The 16,979-nt window shown below is 47.3% G+C and overlaps 1 protein-coding gene across 3 annotated transcripts in view; it reads right to left on the reverse strand.

Annotated features, from left to right (window-relative positions):
- Positions 1–16,459, reverse strand: part of SGF29 (SAGA complex associated factor 29) — a 31,967-nt gene extending 15,508 nt beyond the window's left edge. Inside the window, exons 1-3 of one of the 3 annotated variants that reach the window (XM_058712091.1) lie at positions 16,161–16,459; positions 10,958–11,055; positions 5,484–5,550 (exon numbers count right to left, since the gene is read on the reverse strand). In XM_058712091.1, coding sequence (XP_058568074.1) covers positions 5,484–5,550 — 67 coding nt within the window. In that variant the 5' untranslated portion in view covers positions 10,958–11,055; positions 16,161–16,459. The remainder of the gene's footprint in view (positions 1–5,483; positions 5,551–10,957; positions 11,056–16,160) is intronic. The other 2 variants (XM_058712093.1, XM_058712092.1) reach the window with 2 other exon arrangements.
- Between the last annotated feature and the right edge of the window lie 520 nt (positions 16,460–16,979).

Here is a 16,979-nt window from a genome sequence, read left to right on the forward strand (position 1 = left end):
CCCCTCCCCTGCTCACACTCTGTCTCTCTCGGTCCCAAAAATAAACAAACACTAAAAAAATAAAATAAAATAAACCAGTAAAACAGGGAGAGCTTGATTTCTGACCAACGCTGTTACAGCCAAGGTACCAGTGTCCAGCTGGGGGGCAGAAGTTTGTCCCTCCCTGTAGTGTAGCCACAGGCACAGGTTCTCTCCTGAGCACTTGGGCAAGGCACATTCTGGAGAGTCATACTATTCAGGACATCTCCGAAAAAGAACAAGTAAGAAACAAATACTGGGGGTAAAGAAGACTTACCAAGCCGCACTGAAGCTCCTGAATTTCTTTCATCACTGTCCCCGTACAGGCTACCAAAAATTATGTGGGGGTTGAGGCCAACAGTAAAGAAAGAATTCTTGAGCCACTGACAGTGCAACTTACTAAGTGTATTTAAGTAGCATGGGAACCCGACCCATGGGCAGAAGGTGCTGTACTTTTGCTGTTTGAGGCTGGTGGTTATATATACTCAGTAATCAAAGGGAAGGAGGCATGCTGGGAATATCAGATTACCAAAATTTCTTCGAATTTCTTTGAATGTCTACTCGTAAAACTACTTTTGCAAGATTCCTTTGTCATTCAGTTCGATATTAACTATTGGAGATATAGAGGCAGTCGCGAGACCCTTACAGAATGTAGTAACCAGCATGTATTTGATCTTTATCAAAACTATGCAGGCTTTAGGTCAGCTTCCTGGATAAGGGTAAACATCTTCCTGCTTCTGTCCCTCATCATTTTCAATGCAATCCCAGCTGGCTTCTTTGCAGAAATTAACGAGCTCATCCTAAAATCCAGTTGGTAACTCAAGGGATCGAGAATAGACAAAACAATCTCAAATATAAAGATGTTTTCCCAATTACAAAATGCACTACACAAAGCTATAGCAATCAAGGCGGTGCAGTACGGGCATAAGGATAGACCTATCGATCAATGACACAGAATTGAGAGACCAGAAATAAACCCTCATACCTACAGTCAATTAATTTCCAACCAGGGTGCCAAGACAACTAGAATAGTCTTTTTGACAAACAGTACTGGGACAACTAGGTATCCATATGTAAAAGAATGAATTTTGACCCCTTCCTCAGACCATATACAAAAATGATCTGGGGCACTTGGGTGGCTCAGTCAGTTAAGCATCTGACTTCAGCTCAGGTCATGATCTCATAGTTCATGAGTTCGAGCTCCGCATCAGGCTCTCCACTATTGGCACGGAGCCTGCTTTGGACCCTATGTCCCCCTCTCTCTCTGCCCCTCCCCACTTGTTCTCTCTCTCCCAATAAATAAACTTAAAAAAGATTTGAATAGACAGTTCTCCAAAGAAGATATATAAATGGCCAAAAAGTACATGAAAAGATACTCAATATCACTAGCCATCAAGAAAATACAAGTCAAAACCACAAGGAGGTATCATTTCACATTAAAAAGAGACATAACAAGTGTTGGTGAGGATGTGGAGAAATCCTATGAATGGAGGAAAGTGGTATTGTTCACACAAAGGCAGATATGATTCAACAATAAAAGGAACGAAGTATGACACATACTACAACACAGGTGAACCTTGAAAACCTTATGCTAAGTAAAAGAAGCCACACACGACAGACTGCATTACCTACTGTACGATTCCATTTAGATGAAATATCATCTAGGTAAATCCACAGAAAATGGCGGCGGGGGGGGCGGGGCGGGAGTGTGGTTAGGGGGAAAGGGACTGTTCAATGAGTACGGGGCTTTTTAGCCAGGGGATGACCACGTTCTAAAATTGATTGTGGTGACAGCTGCACAACTCTGAATATACTGAAATTCACTGAGTTGTTAATTTTAGATAGATATACCTCCCCACGCCAGCCACCAGCCTCAGGTAAACACTAATCTATTTCTGTTTCTATAGATTTTTTTAAAATTTTTTTAAAATATTTATTTTTGACAGAGAGAGAGAGAGAGACAGAGAGACAGAGCATGAGTGGGGGAGGGGCAGAGAGAGAGGGAGACACAGAATCTGAAACAGGCTCCAGGCTCTGAGCTGTCAGCACAGAGTCTGACGCGGGGCTTAAACTCACGGACAGCAAAATCACAACCTGAGCTGAAGTCGGACACTCAACCGACTGAACCATCCAGGTGCCCCTCTATAGATTTCCCTATTGTGCACTTCATTTATTCTCATTGTGGAATAATATTCCTCTGCTTGCATACACCACACTTTGTATATTAATCCAGCAACTGATAGACATTTGGGTTGTGTTCACTTTTGGCTAATGAGAATAACACTGCTATGAACACTCATGGACAAGCTTTTCTGTGGACGTGTTTCCATTTTCTCGGTCTATACCCAGGAGTGGAACTGCTGGGTTGTATGGTAACTCTAGGTTTAACCTTTTGAGGAGCTGCCAGACGGTTTCCAAAGTGGGCGCACCATTTTACATTCCCAGCAGCAAAGCACCAGGGTTCCGATATCCCTACATCTGCAGCAGTGCGTGTAACTGTCTTTCTGATCACAGCCCTCCTAGTGGGCTTGAAAAGTTAACTAGCGGTTTTGATTTGCATTTCCCCCATGGCTAATGATGCTGAATGTGTTTTCACCTATTTATTACCCATTTGTGTGTCTGCTCTGGAGAACTGCCCTTTACCCATTTTTATTGGGTTGTCTTTATTTTTGTCTTTGAAATACATTTTTAAATGTCTATACAGTCCAATTTATCTATTTTTCCTGATTGCTTGGGACACAAGACACGTTTTCCCACATGCAACACTATTTTTTGCCACCACAGCTTTACATAATACATTTTAATACAGGGAAGAACATGTCCCTTAAAAAAAACAGTCCAGCTGCATTAGCTAGAATCGCATGAAATAATGGATCTCAAGTTTAGAGAGTTGAGAGATTAGAAGCGTACAAACTTGAGAATGATCAGCATGAAGGAACTGATCTGCTGAGAAAAGAGGAAGGAGAAAGACCCCCCCCCCCACCCCAGTGAGCTACAACAAAGGTGAAGGTGTGGACGGAAGGAGAGCTCAGTGGAAAGATCCCAAGGAGGATGGATTCGCGTGGAAAAGAGTTGTTCTCTCCCGCTAAGTAAAGCAGGAACCCTGGGTGGAGCCACCTGCCGTGGACCTGCCCACACCGGTGCACGGTAAAATTGGGGCGAGCCCCACAACTGGGCGGGTGCATCTGACTTTACGCTGTGCCACCACAAACACCGGCGGCAGGCGTGCCCACAATGCTGTCCCGTAAATCGGTGTCATTCCCGGCAAGTCTGTCTGACATTTCAACCTTTCTCTCTCCTTCAATGTTTTTGCTGCTGCCCTCAGGCCCGGGTCTGAGCCCCCCTAGCTGAAGTCCCAAGTTCCCACTCTGGTCAGAAGAGAAGCCAGAGACCCTGTTCCCACCATGAACAGGACAAGCTAAGTGCAGCAGCACCGGTCACCTCTGCGCTTAGTGAAGAGCAACCCGTCATCTGTGCTCTGAATCCCATCTCCTCTCGGGCCGGCTGACGCCCCTTTCCTATGCCGTATGGCACACGAGCATACTTTAGGAGAGCCCATCTTAAAAATTAAAATATGTAAGAGCTTCCAAACCCCACACTCCCCTCCAGCTCCCCACCTCGTCTCTTCACGGCAAAACTTCAGATGTGGTCCAAGCCTGTGCTTCTAGTCCTCGCCCCCATTTGACTTCGCAACCCACTTGAGTCTAGCTTCTGTCGTCCCCAGCCCAGCAATGATGCTCTCGGGAGAACCAGGAACCGCACAGGCCAAAGAATCAGATCCTTCCCCTGCCTGCATCCGCTGGACACAGGTGCCTGCCGCCTCCTCCCCTGGCGTCAGGGCCTCCCTCCTGCGTGGTCAGCCTCCACTCCTCTCCTGCACCGGCCTCTCGCCGGCCTGTCCTGCAAATGCTGGCGCTCCTCAGGGCTCGAGCCTGGCCGCCGCCGTATACACTTCCAGGTCTCCCCCCACCCCACCCCGCCCCGGCCGCCACCCCCATCCACCTGCCCCCAGATGTTACAAGAAAGGACTCGGGAGTGGTCTCAGTCAGGACTTTACTGAGGACCTCAGGAAATGGGCAATGGGAGAGACAGGAGCCACCATGCAGGAGAAGCACATGTACACAACTACCTCCTGCCAGAGCTGTGGCACCAGAGAGGGTGGAGGCCTGAGGGGACGGCAGTGTGGATGGAGGAGGGGGGCTTCGGGTGGGGAAATGGGAGTACGCTGGCTGAGGGGCTTCTAGAAGCATGCTGAGAACAAGACCAAGGGCCAAAGAACAGGGCTGCATCTGAAGAAGACACAGGCAGTTGAGGGACGGGATCCGGCCCTGAGATACACCCAGCGGCAGCCCTCATCATTTGCGAACATTCCTTCCAGCCCGTCCCATCTACAAACACTCGACATGGAGGTCCCTTCCACCACCCCTCCCCTCCACAGAGGCTGAAGGGCATGCCCTTCCTCCAAAGCTTACACTTGCAAGGATCAGCTCAAGACTGGTCTTGCCTGACTGTCCCTAAATAAGCCAAACGTGTCCCCTGTTGGACTCTTCCTATCTAGACTTTCCAACCTCCCTTTATAAACTGGCTTTTCTTCCCCAACCAGACCGGGAGCTCCTCAGGCAAGAACAAACACCTCTGCTTTCATCAGCAATCCCCTCACATCAATAACCACCACTGGTAAGTTGTGTCAAGGACTTGGCAAGAACTTGATAATAATTCTACTTGACACACCACCTCTCTCCTGCCCTGACCCTCTCCCCACCCCCCGCCCCCGCAGTAAGGTCCACTGTGAACTTCCCACATCAACTCTCCCAAACTTTGTTGTTAAGCAAAGGCTTCTTCCCTCGTATTATCAACGATGAGCCACATGGCACCAACTCCCAAATCTACCTCCAGCCCCCACAGCTTCCCCAAGATTCAGAACCTTATTTTCATGCCAGCTGGACAGCCCTACCACAGAAGACCCCAAATCCCTATGCCCGACACAGACATTCCTTGTATGAGTCTCTCCTATACACTAGAAATTTTCTACGATTTCAAAAAGATTTTAAATCAATTTGTCCAGGAACCATTCTAAAATACTGGTGATGGCTGTACAAATCAGTGAAACAACAACAACAAACCAACAATGAATCGTGCACTTTAGGTGAATTGTATGGTAGGTGAATTATAGCTCAATAAAACTTAAAAAAAAAACACCAAAAAACCTGTATGTCCAAAACCCAACTCATCCCTCCCTACCCACTCCACCCACTCCACCCCTAAAACTCCTGTGTGCTAGCTCGCTCCTTCCCTGCCGGCGTGTCCAGAAGCCACTCAGCTGCCTGTGCTGAAAACAGCTGTTTTCAAACCACCTTCTCCCTCAATCCCCTGTCGAATCGGTCACCGCTCCTGTTGACTCACTGCCCCCTTCTTAGCCTTCAGTCACTGTTTCCCACCACACCAATGGCCTCCCGGTAACTTACACAGCACACCCTTCTGCATTTTCCTCTCCATCAAATCCACCCTCGACACGGCTGCGGCACCACCCATCTGAAAGACAAGCGTGGCCATGTTCCCCTGCCAAACGCTTTCAACCCGTGCCTCCAGGGTACGTCAAGTCCTTACCCACAACACAGACTCGACGGAAGAGGCCTCCATCCCTGGCCCCCCATTCCTATCTCCTCTCGTTACCCTGCCTGCCTCACACTTCATACTCCAGACACTTCACACTCCTGCTTTTGACCACACACCATGTCACATTTCTTATCCCCATGCTGTTCCCTCCATCTGGGATGTGCTTCCTGCAAGCAGGACATCCCTAATCCTCGGCCCAATTTAACTACTTACTCTCTAGGATCTGGCTCATATACCATCTCCCTTCATCAGCCACGGTCAGAAACCTGTCTACTAGGCTGACTTGTTACCTTTGTCTGTGGCCTCGAATTATCCTGTGCATCTCTCTACCATAGTGCCTATCAAATCATATTCAAATTCTCTTTGTGTGTTTTTGTCTCCTCTCTTGAGGGTGGGGATCACTAGATCGTCGATACCTAGCACAGGGCTCCACACGTACGACTGTCCTCATTTTCTATTCCCATTCACACCTCAGCCCGACACAGCATGGCTCCCCCCGCCCCTCCCCCCCGCCCGGTCCCCAGTGATCTCCTGTTAGCTCCTGGACCTTTCTGCTGCCCTGAACACCTGACCACATGCTGCTTCTCGAAGCTTGGCTGAGTTTCCAGGCCTGCGGTCCTTCCTATTTCTCCAACCACCCTGTGCGGTCCTTCTGCTGCCCCCTCCTCCGACCCACAGGACGGCTACTCCAGGACCCCCCTCTCAGTCTCTAAGCTCCCTGCGTAGCTCATCTGCTGTAAGGCCCCATATTCTGAAACTTCCAGATTCCTCCATCAACCCTGACCCCTCGCCAAGGTTCCCAGCTCAGATTTTGAGCTGCCAGCTGAGGGCCCGAGACGCCCCTCACACAACTCACACTTCCTGCTCTGCTCTGCCTTCCAGATGTGGTTTGATGGCACCCATCGTTGCCCAGCCAGCCTCCCAGGCCTCACATCTCAGAGACATCCACTCCTCTTTCTTGGCCATCTGCAACCCCACATCTCCCTGATCCACCCCATTCCATTCCTAGGGATTTTGCCTCAGAAATTTCTCCCAAACCCGGCCCCTCCCTTCCACCCCACCTGTCACTGTCTTAGTTGGGGCTCTCATCACATTATCACAATATCACCCATTGCTGTGCCTCACTGTGGCTGGACACAAAAGCCTGTTCCTCTTAAGGAAAAAAAAACAAAAAACAAACCTTTAACATATGCACATAATAAAAAAAAATTCAAATGATTCCAGAAGTACAATGAAATCTCCCACCCCTAGAAGTAACCCCTACTGTTTCTTGGGTATTTCTCCAGAGGTATCCTATGCATACACAGGAAAAAAAAGCATGTATCTCAGAAAACCTTTTGCAAATGGAAGATGCAGAGACAGACACACAGACACACACACACACACACACACACACACACACACACACACACGATGGAGCTTGAAACTTTCAGCACACTGAAATTTGAAAGCTGACCCACGTGGTCTGGAGGGGAAGAAGGAGGTCAAAGAGCAAAGCAGTCAGGGCCTAATCTTGCAACCAGCAAGCAGCAGTGGGGGGTGGGCCCCGTTTTTGGAGACCTTTGGCCTCCGACACTCAGCCCCTATACCAATCATCGGGATCCCCTCACGTATGAATGGTGACTGGTAGTTTTTAAAATGCTTTCACCTCCCCTCATTTCTATCCAGTGTGAAACACTGTGAAGTGCTGAGATGGAGAACAGCATTCCGGAGGGTCGCCTTGTCCGCTGGGTAGTGCCCCGCCCGGGAAAAGTTCATCTCTCGATTATACAACAAACGACTGCTTTCTCTGGAACCAGTCACCTCTGCAAGTGGACCACCAAGCTTTTCCACTACCCGGATGCCCCTTCCCCCCAAACCTAACAGACAAATGCCAGCATGTTCTTCCTGCTCAAATGCCCTCTCTTCTTTGGGGCACTCCTTAACCACTCAGCAGTGAGGAACGCCCCTGGGCCCCAGAGCACTCTGGCCACACCTCTCTTTCCATTTTTTCCTAATTTAGCAGACAAAAAAATAGTATAAGAATTATTAAAGAATTATTAAAGTAAACCTCAGCAACCTAAATGATTTTCATTTTGTGTGCCACTCCCTGTACATGCAATATAACTGCAATCAGAGTGCACTTGCTCTTGTAAAACTGTTTTCTATTTGCGTAGGAGCCCACTTCTAGGATTTCTAGCCCCTTAAGTACAAGAACTGAGTGTTAGTCATCTCTGTGCCTTGGCACCCGAAACAAAGCCTAGAACATAGGAGGGCTTGGCAGCTGTTTATCAGAAACTATTCTGGTAAACACAGGAAGAGGCAAACAGCATTCCCACATGCCCAAACGCATCAAGTCACAAAAAGAAATGAAATACGCCACCAACAAGTCATCAGAGAAATGGACGGCCATGCATATTTTAGGAGCATTCCAAGGAGGGGAAAGGGGACAGAACAGGGAACATAAGTTCTCATGAGGCCTTTTACTCACCCTGTGGGCGCTCCTTAACCTTCCTGAGTCTCCATAAAGACCAGAGCACCCACCGGAGGATTAACAACACAAGTAAGGTCCAGGCAGTGCCTGGGACAACACACACTCTTAGTGGACATGAGTTTCCCCCTCTCTGTCCGCAGATGTGGCTCAGGGAACTGCCAGGAAAAAACAGGGACTATGCTAAGTCAAGCAAAGCAGTCAAAGGCACAAGCAAAAGAAAACACTGATGCATCCCGAGCCTGAGGGGAGCGGCTCTGAGCGGATGGCCCGCACAGAGACCACACCATGGAGGAGTGCTCTCCTGTGTGAGCTCTGCCTGCTGGGTGGCGCCTTGCTTGGGAGAACCACCTCATTTTATGATTTTACAACAAACTCCCACTAACTGGATCTAGTCGGTTGTGAACTTGGACTTCCCCAGAAAACATCTGCAACACCAGAGCCTGTGGGAACCAAGCACCGGGCACTGGAACTTGGCTGAAAGGCCAGAGCTCCCAGCTGGGAGGACATGGCTTTGAGCCCAAGCTGCCTGTTATCAGAGTCCAAAGGCCCCAGCTGATCTATCACTGTTCTTAACCCTGGGAGGCCAGGCAATCCCTGCAAGGTTTCAGGCATTCTTCTGAATTCTGAGGCAAGGCCCAACACTATACACTTTTTGGCTCCTAGCACTCTCTTCTTCCAACCGGTTTAGAAGCCACAACTTCCGCGGCGCCTGGGTGGCTCAGTTGTTGAATATCTCGCTCTTGATGTGGGCTCAGGTCATGATCCCAGGGTCATACGATCAAGCCCCAGGTCAGACCCATGCTGAGCGCAGAGCCTGCTTAAGATTCTCTCTCTCTCCCTCTGTTCCTCTATCCTGCTCATGTTCTTAAAAAAAAAAAAAAAAAAAAAGCCACACCTTCTATTTCTACCCAGAGGGAACCACCATTCTGACATTTTTCACTATCGATTAGTTACACCTGTTCCAGAATTTCACTGAAATGTAATCATGCCATCCACCATCTTTAGGGTCCGGATTCTCTCAACATGTTTTTGAGATTCATCGGTGGTGGGATGTGTATCAGGAGTCCGTTTCTTTCCACTGCCCAGCAGCATTCTCCTGTACGAAAAAACCTGTTTCTTTAACCAGTCCTCGCTTTGGTGGCACCTGGGTGATTCCCAGTTCGGGGCCACTGTGAATAAAACTGCCACGAGCAGTCACACGTGAGTCTTTTTTCGGACATATGTTCATTTCTCTTAAGTGCTTAGGTCTGAAGTGGATACTTAATTTTACAGGAAACCGCCAGACCAGACCCTGTTCCTGAGAAGGTGTACCGGCTTCCCACCAACAACACATGGAAGCTTTAGTTGCTCCACATGCCCGATGACATACAGTGTTGTTGTTTTCATTTTATTTAAGAAAATTTAGCCATTCTAGCTAGTGTGAAGTGGTTTTCCATCGTGGGTTTAATTTAGACTTCTCTGGTGACCACTGATGCTGAGCACCTTCCCATGTGCTTATATGGCTTCCTTTACACGTTCAATTCAGCGGCCTTTTAGTATATTCAAAAGGTTGTGCCACCATCACCGCGACCTACTTTCAGAATCGTTTTCAGGACCCCCAAAGCCTGTACACCCCAAAAACCCGTACCCATCAGCAGTTCACTCCCCGTAGCCACTGGCAACTGTTTATTCTTTCTGACTTTACAGATCTAGCTGTTCTAGATGCTTCATAGAAACAAAATCACACACTATGTGGCCTTTGGGGACTGGCTTCTTTCACTTAGCGTAATATTTTCAAGGTTCATTCCTGCCACACATGTGTATTTCATTCCTTGTATGGCTGAATAATACTCCACTGGTATGGATTTTGTTTTTCCATTCATCGGTGGGTGGGACATTTAGGTAAAATGACTTTTATATCAAGAATCTGGGGGACACCTGGGGGGCTCAGTCGGTTGAGCATCCGACTTCAGCTCAGGTCATGATCTCGCAGTTCACGAATTCGAGCCCCGCATCAGGCTCTGTGCTGACAGCTCAGAGCCTGGAGCCTGCTTCGTATTCTGTGTCTCCCTCTCCCTCTGCCCCTCCCCTGCTTGCACTCTGTCTGTCTCTCTCTCTCTCTCTCAAAAATAAACAAACATTAAAAAAAACTGGAACTCCCTCTGCGTGGCTATCTTTTCAAGATGAGTATCACATAACAAGACATTGAGAACACCTCATCAGTGCCACTCCCTTCTGGGGGTCAACTCCTGCTCCACTGACTCCAGTTAGTGGGTTTTTGTTTTGTTTTAATTTGTACAAGTCATTGTCTGTGAGAGGGTTGGCCTGATCTGAGCTCCTCCATCATTACTGGAAGCAACCTCTCAGTGTATGCCCATCACCTTTTCTCTCCATTTTGGTAACAGTACTCCCAATTTCTCCTTCGAGAAAATGTCCTTCACCTTGGCTCCAAGATGGGTATATGACCTGGGCCCACAAGAGTATTCCACTCTTTCTGACCGCCATGACTAGCTCAGGAAGAGGAATGTGACCTAAGTCTGGCCCAAATCAATTTAAGAGGTTTTGCTGGGGCGCGCCTGAGTGACTCAGTCGGTTAAGCATCCAACTTCGGCTCAGGTCATGATCTCACGGTTCATAGGTTCGAGCCCCATGTTGGGCTCTGTCCTGACAGCTTGGAGCCTGGAGCCTGGAGCCTGCTTCGGAATCTGTGACTCTCTCTCTCTCTCTCTCTCTCTGCCCCTGCCCCCCTAGTGCTCTGTCTCTCAAAAAAATAAATGTTTGAAAAAATTTTTAAAAATTGTTTTAATTAAAATTAGACAGAAATTAGGGGAAAAAAAGATCTTTTGCTGGAAGCTATCTGAAAAGAGATACCTTCTTTCAGTTGGTTGTTAACAGAGTAGCAGGGAAGCCTGGAACTGATGGAGGCTTTTGCCCGTCTGAGACAGAAGTCAACATGGAGAAAAGTGGAGCTGAAAGACATTAAAAGAAAAAAAAAAAAATTCCTGGTGACATAACTTAGGTTTCGGGATATAACTGTGCCTGAGGCTGGTATACCCAGGACTTTTCAGTTAGAGTCTAATGGATACTACTTTTCTCCTTGGACTAGTTTGGGTTAGCTTTTTGTTATCTGCAACTGAGAAGCCTAATAGGTAATTATAGGGACAAAGAACGCGTTAACCGCTAACCACTCAGTCTAAACCTGTTCTCTAGCACCTTGTCTAGAAGCCAAGGCCCCATACCAACAAATCCAAACATTCTATACTTAAACCACTCTAACATCAATCCCACAGGGCTTAAGACAGAGCTTTGTTCTGAATCAAAGGGAAGGCAGGCATCTAAGACCCTACACTCAGATCCCATACTCTCAATGTAGCCACGCTCAACAACAATCTACATTCATCAATTGGTTTGAAAAAATTAAGGAGATGCGGATTTCTTTCCCCTAGTACCTACCATGCTTCTAGACCAAAGCTTACATACATCATTCTCATTGAAACCTAACAATCGCCTAAGCACACCCTCTCTATAGCTGGGGAATCTGAAGTTCAGAGTGGTTAAATTATGCTCGGTAACTCAGGAAATAACAGGTAGTTACAAAACTGCAAACTCTAAAATCTATGCTCTCCCTCCCAATTTCAAACTTTGTAAGGACTTCGGCTTATTCATTAGCAAAAGAGATCATGAAGTAAGACCATTTCGTCTACTAGAAGCTGTCAATCAACTGTTATTAAGATTGCACTGAAAGAGTCACCAATAGGATGGTGATTCGTAGTGGCATCTGATAAAAATAAAGGTAACAATTGTGAGAAATAAGTTTAGAAATTCCCTGGGCATGGGGCGCCTGGGTGGCGCAGTCGATTAAGCGTCCGACTTCAGCCAGGTCACGATCTCGCGGTCCGTGAGTTCAAGCCCCGCATCAGGCTCTGGGCTGATGGCTCGGAGCCTGGAGCCTGTTTCCGATTCTGTGTCTCCCTCTCTCTCTGCCCCTCCCCTGTTCATGCTCTGTCTCTCTCTGTCCCAAAAATAAATAAAAACGTTGAAAAAAAAATTTTTTTTAAATAAATAAATAAATAAAAAATAAAAATAAAAAAAGAAATTTCCTGGGCTTGCACCAGTGGGTTAACAAGGCATAAAGAATTACAAAACCATAGGATGCTCTTACCCAAGCTTGAGTAGACAAGATTAGGCCCCCAGAATAGAGTAGGAGAGGGGCAAAGGCCCCCAGAATAGACGTGGTAGGGGGCAAAGGCCCCCAGAATAGAGAGGGGGGCAAAGGCCCCCAACACAAAGGTATATGAAGTAAGCAAGATTAGGTATTCAGGGCAAAAGTGCCCCCCAATTTAGCAGTAAAGCTGCTTTCACAGGAGGGAAGGACCAAGTTAAGTAAACAGGTAAATAGGGCTATAGACCTCTGTTGCTGTGGGTGAAGCAGCCCAGAGCAGAGCTGATTAGCAAAAGAAAAGGTGCCTTGTTAACCCTGAGGTCATTTCCCCTATCTGCCTTATCCCCTAGGCTAGCTACGATAAACAGACACTGCGCCTCCTGTCTGCCATTAACAACCATCTGCCCATCTGCCTGGCGCCAGGATTGACCCAAACCTCAAACACCGTGTATCTTCAAAACCCCCTTTCCCTCATGCCCATGAGTTAATGTTCACAGATTCATTGTCTCTTTGTGCATGCCCATCACGTTTGTAAGCCTTCTGATCTTAATAAATACGGAGCAAGGACCCTTATTCGGGGTCTTGTCTTTTCGCGGACATTAGCCATCTCTTGCTTTTAATCCTGCGTCTGCTCTCTTGCTGGCCAAGAGAGAACTTTAGATTTAGAATCTACGACAAACACTGACAGCTATTCCTTACTGAATACCTACTATGAGCTAAGCACTTTTATGTAGATGACTCCATCTAACTCTTCTAACGGTCCTGCAGAGGAAGTGCTCTTCATTTAACACTGTGGAAACAGGAGTCTTGGAGAAATCAGTGACTTTACTGAAGTCACACAAGTAATAAGTGGAAGAGGTGGGATTCAAATCCAGATCTGTCTGACTCTATGACCTAAGCCTTAAGGCTCATGATCAACATCCCAAACCTATTGGTATAATGTTCAACAAACTAGCTTCCCCTCCACAGATAGAGTGACCACAAATCCTGAAGTGATGTATACTGGGTATTTTTTCCAATGCAAATGATATAGGATCCTATAGAAGATTCATTTTTAAAACATTTGTAAGACTCTTTGTACACAAATTTAGAAATGAGGTTTAAAAGACTGACTTACTACATGCCCCTGTTTCCAGGTCCGGAAAGCTGGGTCACTAAAACTATGAATTCTAATGGACCTACCCACTGAGAACAGGGTGCCTCGTGGCTGGGCCAGGTATTTATAAAACACACACTGTGGTTTACAAAACACTTCTTTTTTTAAGATTTTTTAAAAAGTTTATTTAAGCAATCTCTACACCCAACGTGGGGCCCGAACTCACGACCCCGAGATCAAGAGTCACACACTCCACCAACTGAGCCAGCCAGGTGCCCCGACAAAACACTTTCAAGGCACCACTTCAGATCCTGGACAGCCAGCCCCTCTCAAACAGCAATACCATACAGCAACTGCAGTAAGCAATTCCAGTGTCCCCATCCCAAGCAAGCACAGGCTTTCATGCTTCAGGTCCTTTAATCCTTTCCCTACCTCTCCGTGGGTCTCAAATTGTCTTTCAGGTGCAAATCAAATGGCAGCCAAGTTAATACTTTCACGGCAGTACTTGCCAACATTTCTCATACCACAGCATACACAGAACGTAGTATTTATGATGTTATTTGTGTCCTCGTGTAAAAGAACAAAGCTGCTTGCAGCCAGAAGAGAATGGCAGGGGGATCTGGCTGTCCCAGGCCCTGCTCAGGTGCCCTGATGCCAAGGGCAATCAAAATTTCCAAAGCACAGTACACAAATTTCTGTTCTTGCACCTGTCACACACGCACGAGACACTTGCATTAACTTGTCTCTCCTGCAGACCACAAACTCTCAGAAGACAGAGAAGCAGGCGTATTCGTCTCTATATTCCCAGCAACTAGCACAGGGCCTGGCACCTACTAAGTCTTCAAAATAGATTATGGGAGCTGAATCCTGGAAATCTCTTAAAACAGTCTTTCAGCTTAGAAGCATGCACCAATTCTGACGCTGGGTTAGTCAATACCTTCTCTCCAATCCCAGAAAAAAAAAAAAAAAATAGTTCCTATAAACATACTCTAAGAAAGACAATCTACTCCCACTTACGGAGAAGAGGTACTTTTCCTCTATAAATTAATTCATTCAATAATTTGTTAAATACTGCTGTGCCAGGCATGAGGAACATACAGCAGTGAATGAGGCAAAGACTCCCTGCCTTGCTGTACAAAACTTACAGTCCAGAAAGGAACACAGACATTAAAAAAATAGTCCCATATACTTATTTGTAGGTGAAAGTTAAAAGGGACATAGAGATGGGGCGCCTGGGAGGCTCAGTTGGTTAAGGAACAACTCTTGATATTGGTTCGGGTCATGATCTCATGGTTCGTGGGATTGAATCCTGTCGGGCTCCATGCTTGGGATTCTTTCTCTCTGTCCCTCCCTGGCTTGCATGCACATGTGCACTCTCTCAAAATAAATACATAAACATTAAAAAAAATTTTTTTTTTTAATAAAAGGGACATAGAGGACAGAGTAGATACACAGATAAATTTGAATAAACAATGACAGGGATGTCGAAGAACTGAAAACACAAATTCTCAGGCAAAAAGGACAAAGTGCCAAAGAGAATATCTATTAGACACCCAACAGTGAAACTTCAAGGCCTCAAGGGCAAATACATGATAATATACTGGAGAAGGAAAGGGGAGGGGGACAAAATACACCAAGAATAACTCAAGTGTTTGGCATGAGCAACTGGAAGAATGGGAAGACAGGTTAAGGTACGAGAAGGGTAAAACTTAAAATGTCAGTTTTGTACATGTTTGAGATGCTGATTTGATAAGAGATATCATTTGAGAGGTGAATGTAAGAATCTGGAGTTCAAGGTAGAGCACTGGGCTGCAGATAGAAATTTGCGAGCACAGGGGCGCCTGGGTGGCGCAGTCGGTTAAGCATCCGACTTCAGCCAGGTCACGATCTCGCGGTCCGTGAGTTCGAGCCCCGCGTCAGGCTCTGGGCTGATGGCTCGGAGCCTGGAGCCTGTTTCCGATTCTGTGTCTCCCTCTCTCTCTGCCCCTCCCCCATTCATGCTCTGTCTCTCTCTGTCCCAAAAATAAATAAAAAATGTTAAAAAAAAAAAAAAAAAGAAACTTGCGAGCACAACACACAGTATTTATATTTAAAGACTTGAAATTGATAGCTCCTAGGAAGTGACCACGGAGAAGAGATTCAGGATGAGGCCTGGGGGCGGTGTAATCATTAAAGATAAGGAAGAGGAACAAGAAATCAGCAGAGGAGAAGCCAGAGAGCTGAGGCTAAAGACGTGGCTATTGCACAAATCAAATGAAGAACGTGCTTCAAGAAGGGGCAACGATGAACTGCATCAAAAATTGCTACGGGAGTGCGAACGAAGTTAAAACTGAATTTGGCGACGTGGCGATCATTGGTGGCTTTGACAAAGTGCTATTTCAGTGGAATGGTGGGGGCCTAGACTGGAGTGGGTTCTCGAGAGACCTGGAGGTGAGATGTCAGCTACAGACTGAAGCCCTAGGCTGTAAACGGGCGCAGACAGATGAGGAGGCAACTGGAAGTCTCTGGAGGGCGAATGAAGTCATCTCCTTAAGGGGGGCGCATCCTCGGCTGCTGTCTTCCCACACCTGGGCTGAGTACCCCGCCTCTGCTGCCTCAGCGCCCCGCACCGCGCGCGCCAGCTTCCGGCGAGCGCACGCGCAAACTCAAACACCGCCGGCCCTCCCTCCTCCAGCCCCGCCTCTCCCCGCCCAGGACGCGTGCGCACCGCCCCTCGAGAGCCGCCTCGGCAAGGCCCGGGAGTAGGGACGCACCGGGGACCCTAACCCTCCGCTCCCGCCATTTCCCGGGGGCCCCAGACCGCGACCCAGCCCCACCTGCCAAGCCACGAACGGAGTAAGCACGTCGCGCTGGAAATTACGACGGCAGGAGCGGGCGCGTCCCTCGAATGCTTTTCAAAGCCTTAGGACCATAACGCGCTTACGTTCGAAGATTCGCGGCACGTCGAGAGCCACACACGCTGTTTTCCTTTTATGAGCTAGTCGCAGCGCGAACCCCTTCACGCATGCGCCGTCCTTCCTGTGTGACGTGCCGCGCTGCTCCTTGGGAAATGTAGTTTTTACTTTGTTACCCTAGTCCGGAGTCAGCCGCTGGACCTTATTTTAACAAACTAAGGCCTTTGTCTGTTTTCAGTAGCCTCTCATTCCCCAAAGCCTCTATAACATAATAAAAAAAAAATTTTGTGTGTGTGAAACCACAGGTTGCTCCAAAAGATAAATTCTATTTTAAAAAGTTTGAATAAATTAAAACAAACAGATCCTTAGACCCAGAAATTGCCCTTTCAGGGAGTCTTCTCAGGAACCTATTAAGGACGTGAGTAAATGTTTAACTATATTAGTTTACATACCAGTATCTTATAACTTCTTACATAACCCCTGCCAAAGTTTAGAAGTACATTTTATGGGGGCGCCTGGGTGGCGCAGTCGGTTAAGCGGCCGACTTCAGCCAGGTCACGATCTCGCGGTCCGTGAGTTCGAGCCCCGCGTCGGGCTCTGTGCTGACAGCTCGGAGCCTGGAGCCTGTTTCCGATTCTGTGTCTCCCTCTCTCTCTGCCCCTCCCCCGTTCATGCTCTGTCTCTCTCTGTCCCAAAAATAAATAAAAAACGTTGAAAAAAAAATTAAAAAAAAAAAAAAAA

The sequence above is a fragment of the Neofelis nebulosa genome, chromosome 18, assembly GCF_028018385.1.
Source record: "Neofelis nebulosa isolate mNeoNeb1 chromosome 18, mNeoNeb1.pri, whole genome shotgun sequence".
Classification (NCBI taxonomy): Eukaryota; Metazoa; Chordata; class Mammalia; order Carnivora; family Felidae; genus Neofelis; species Neofelis nebulosa.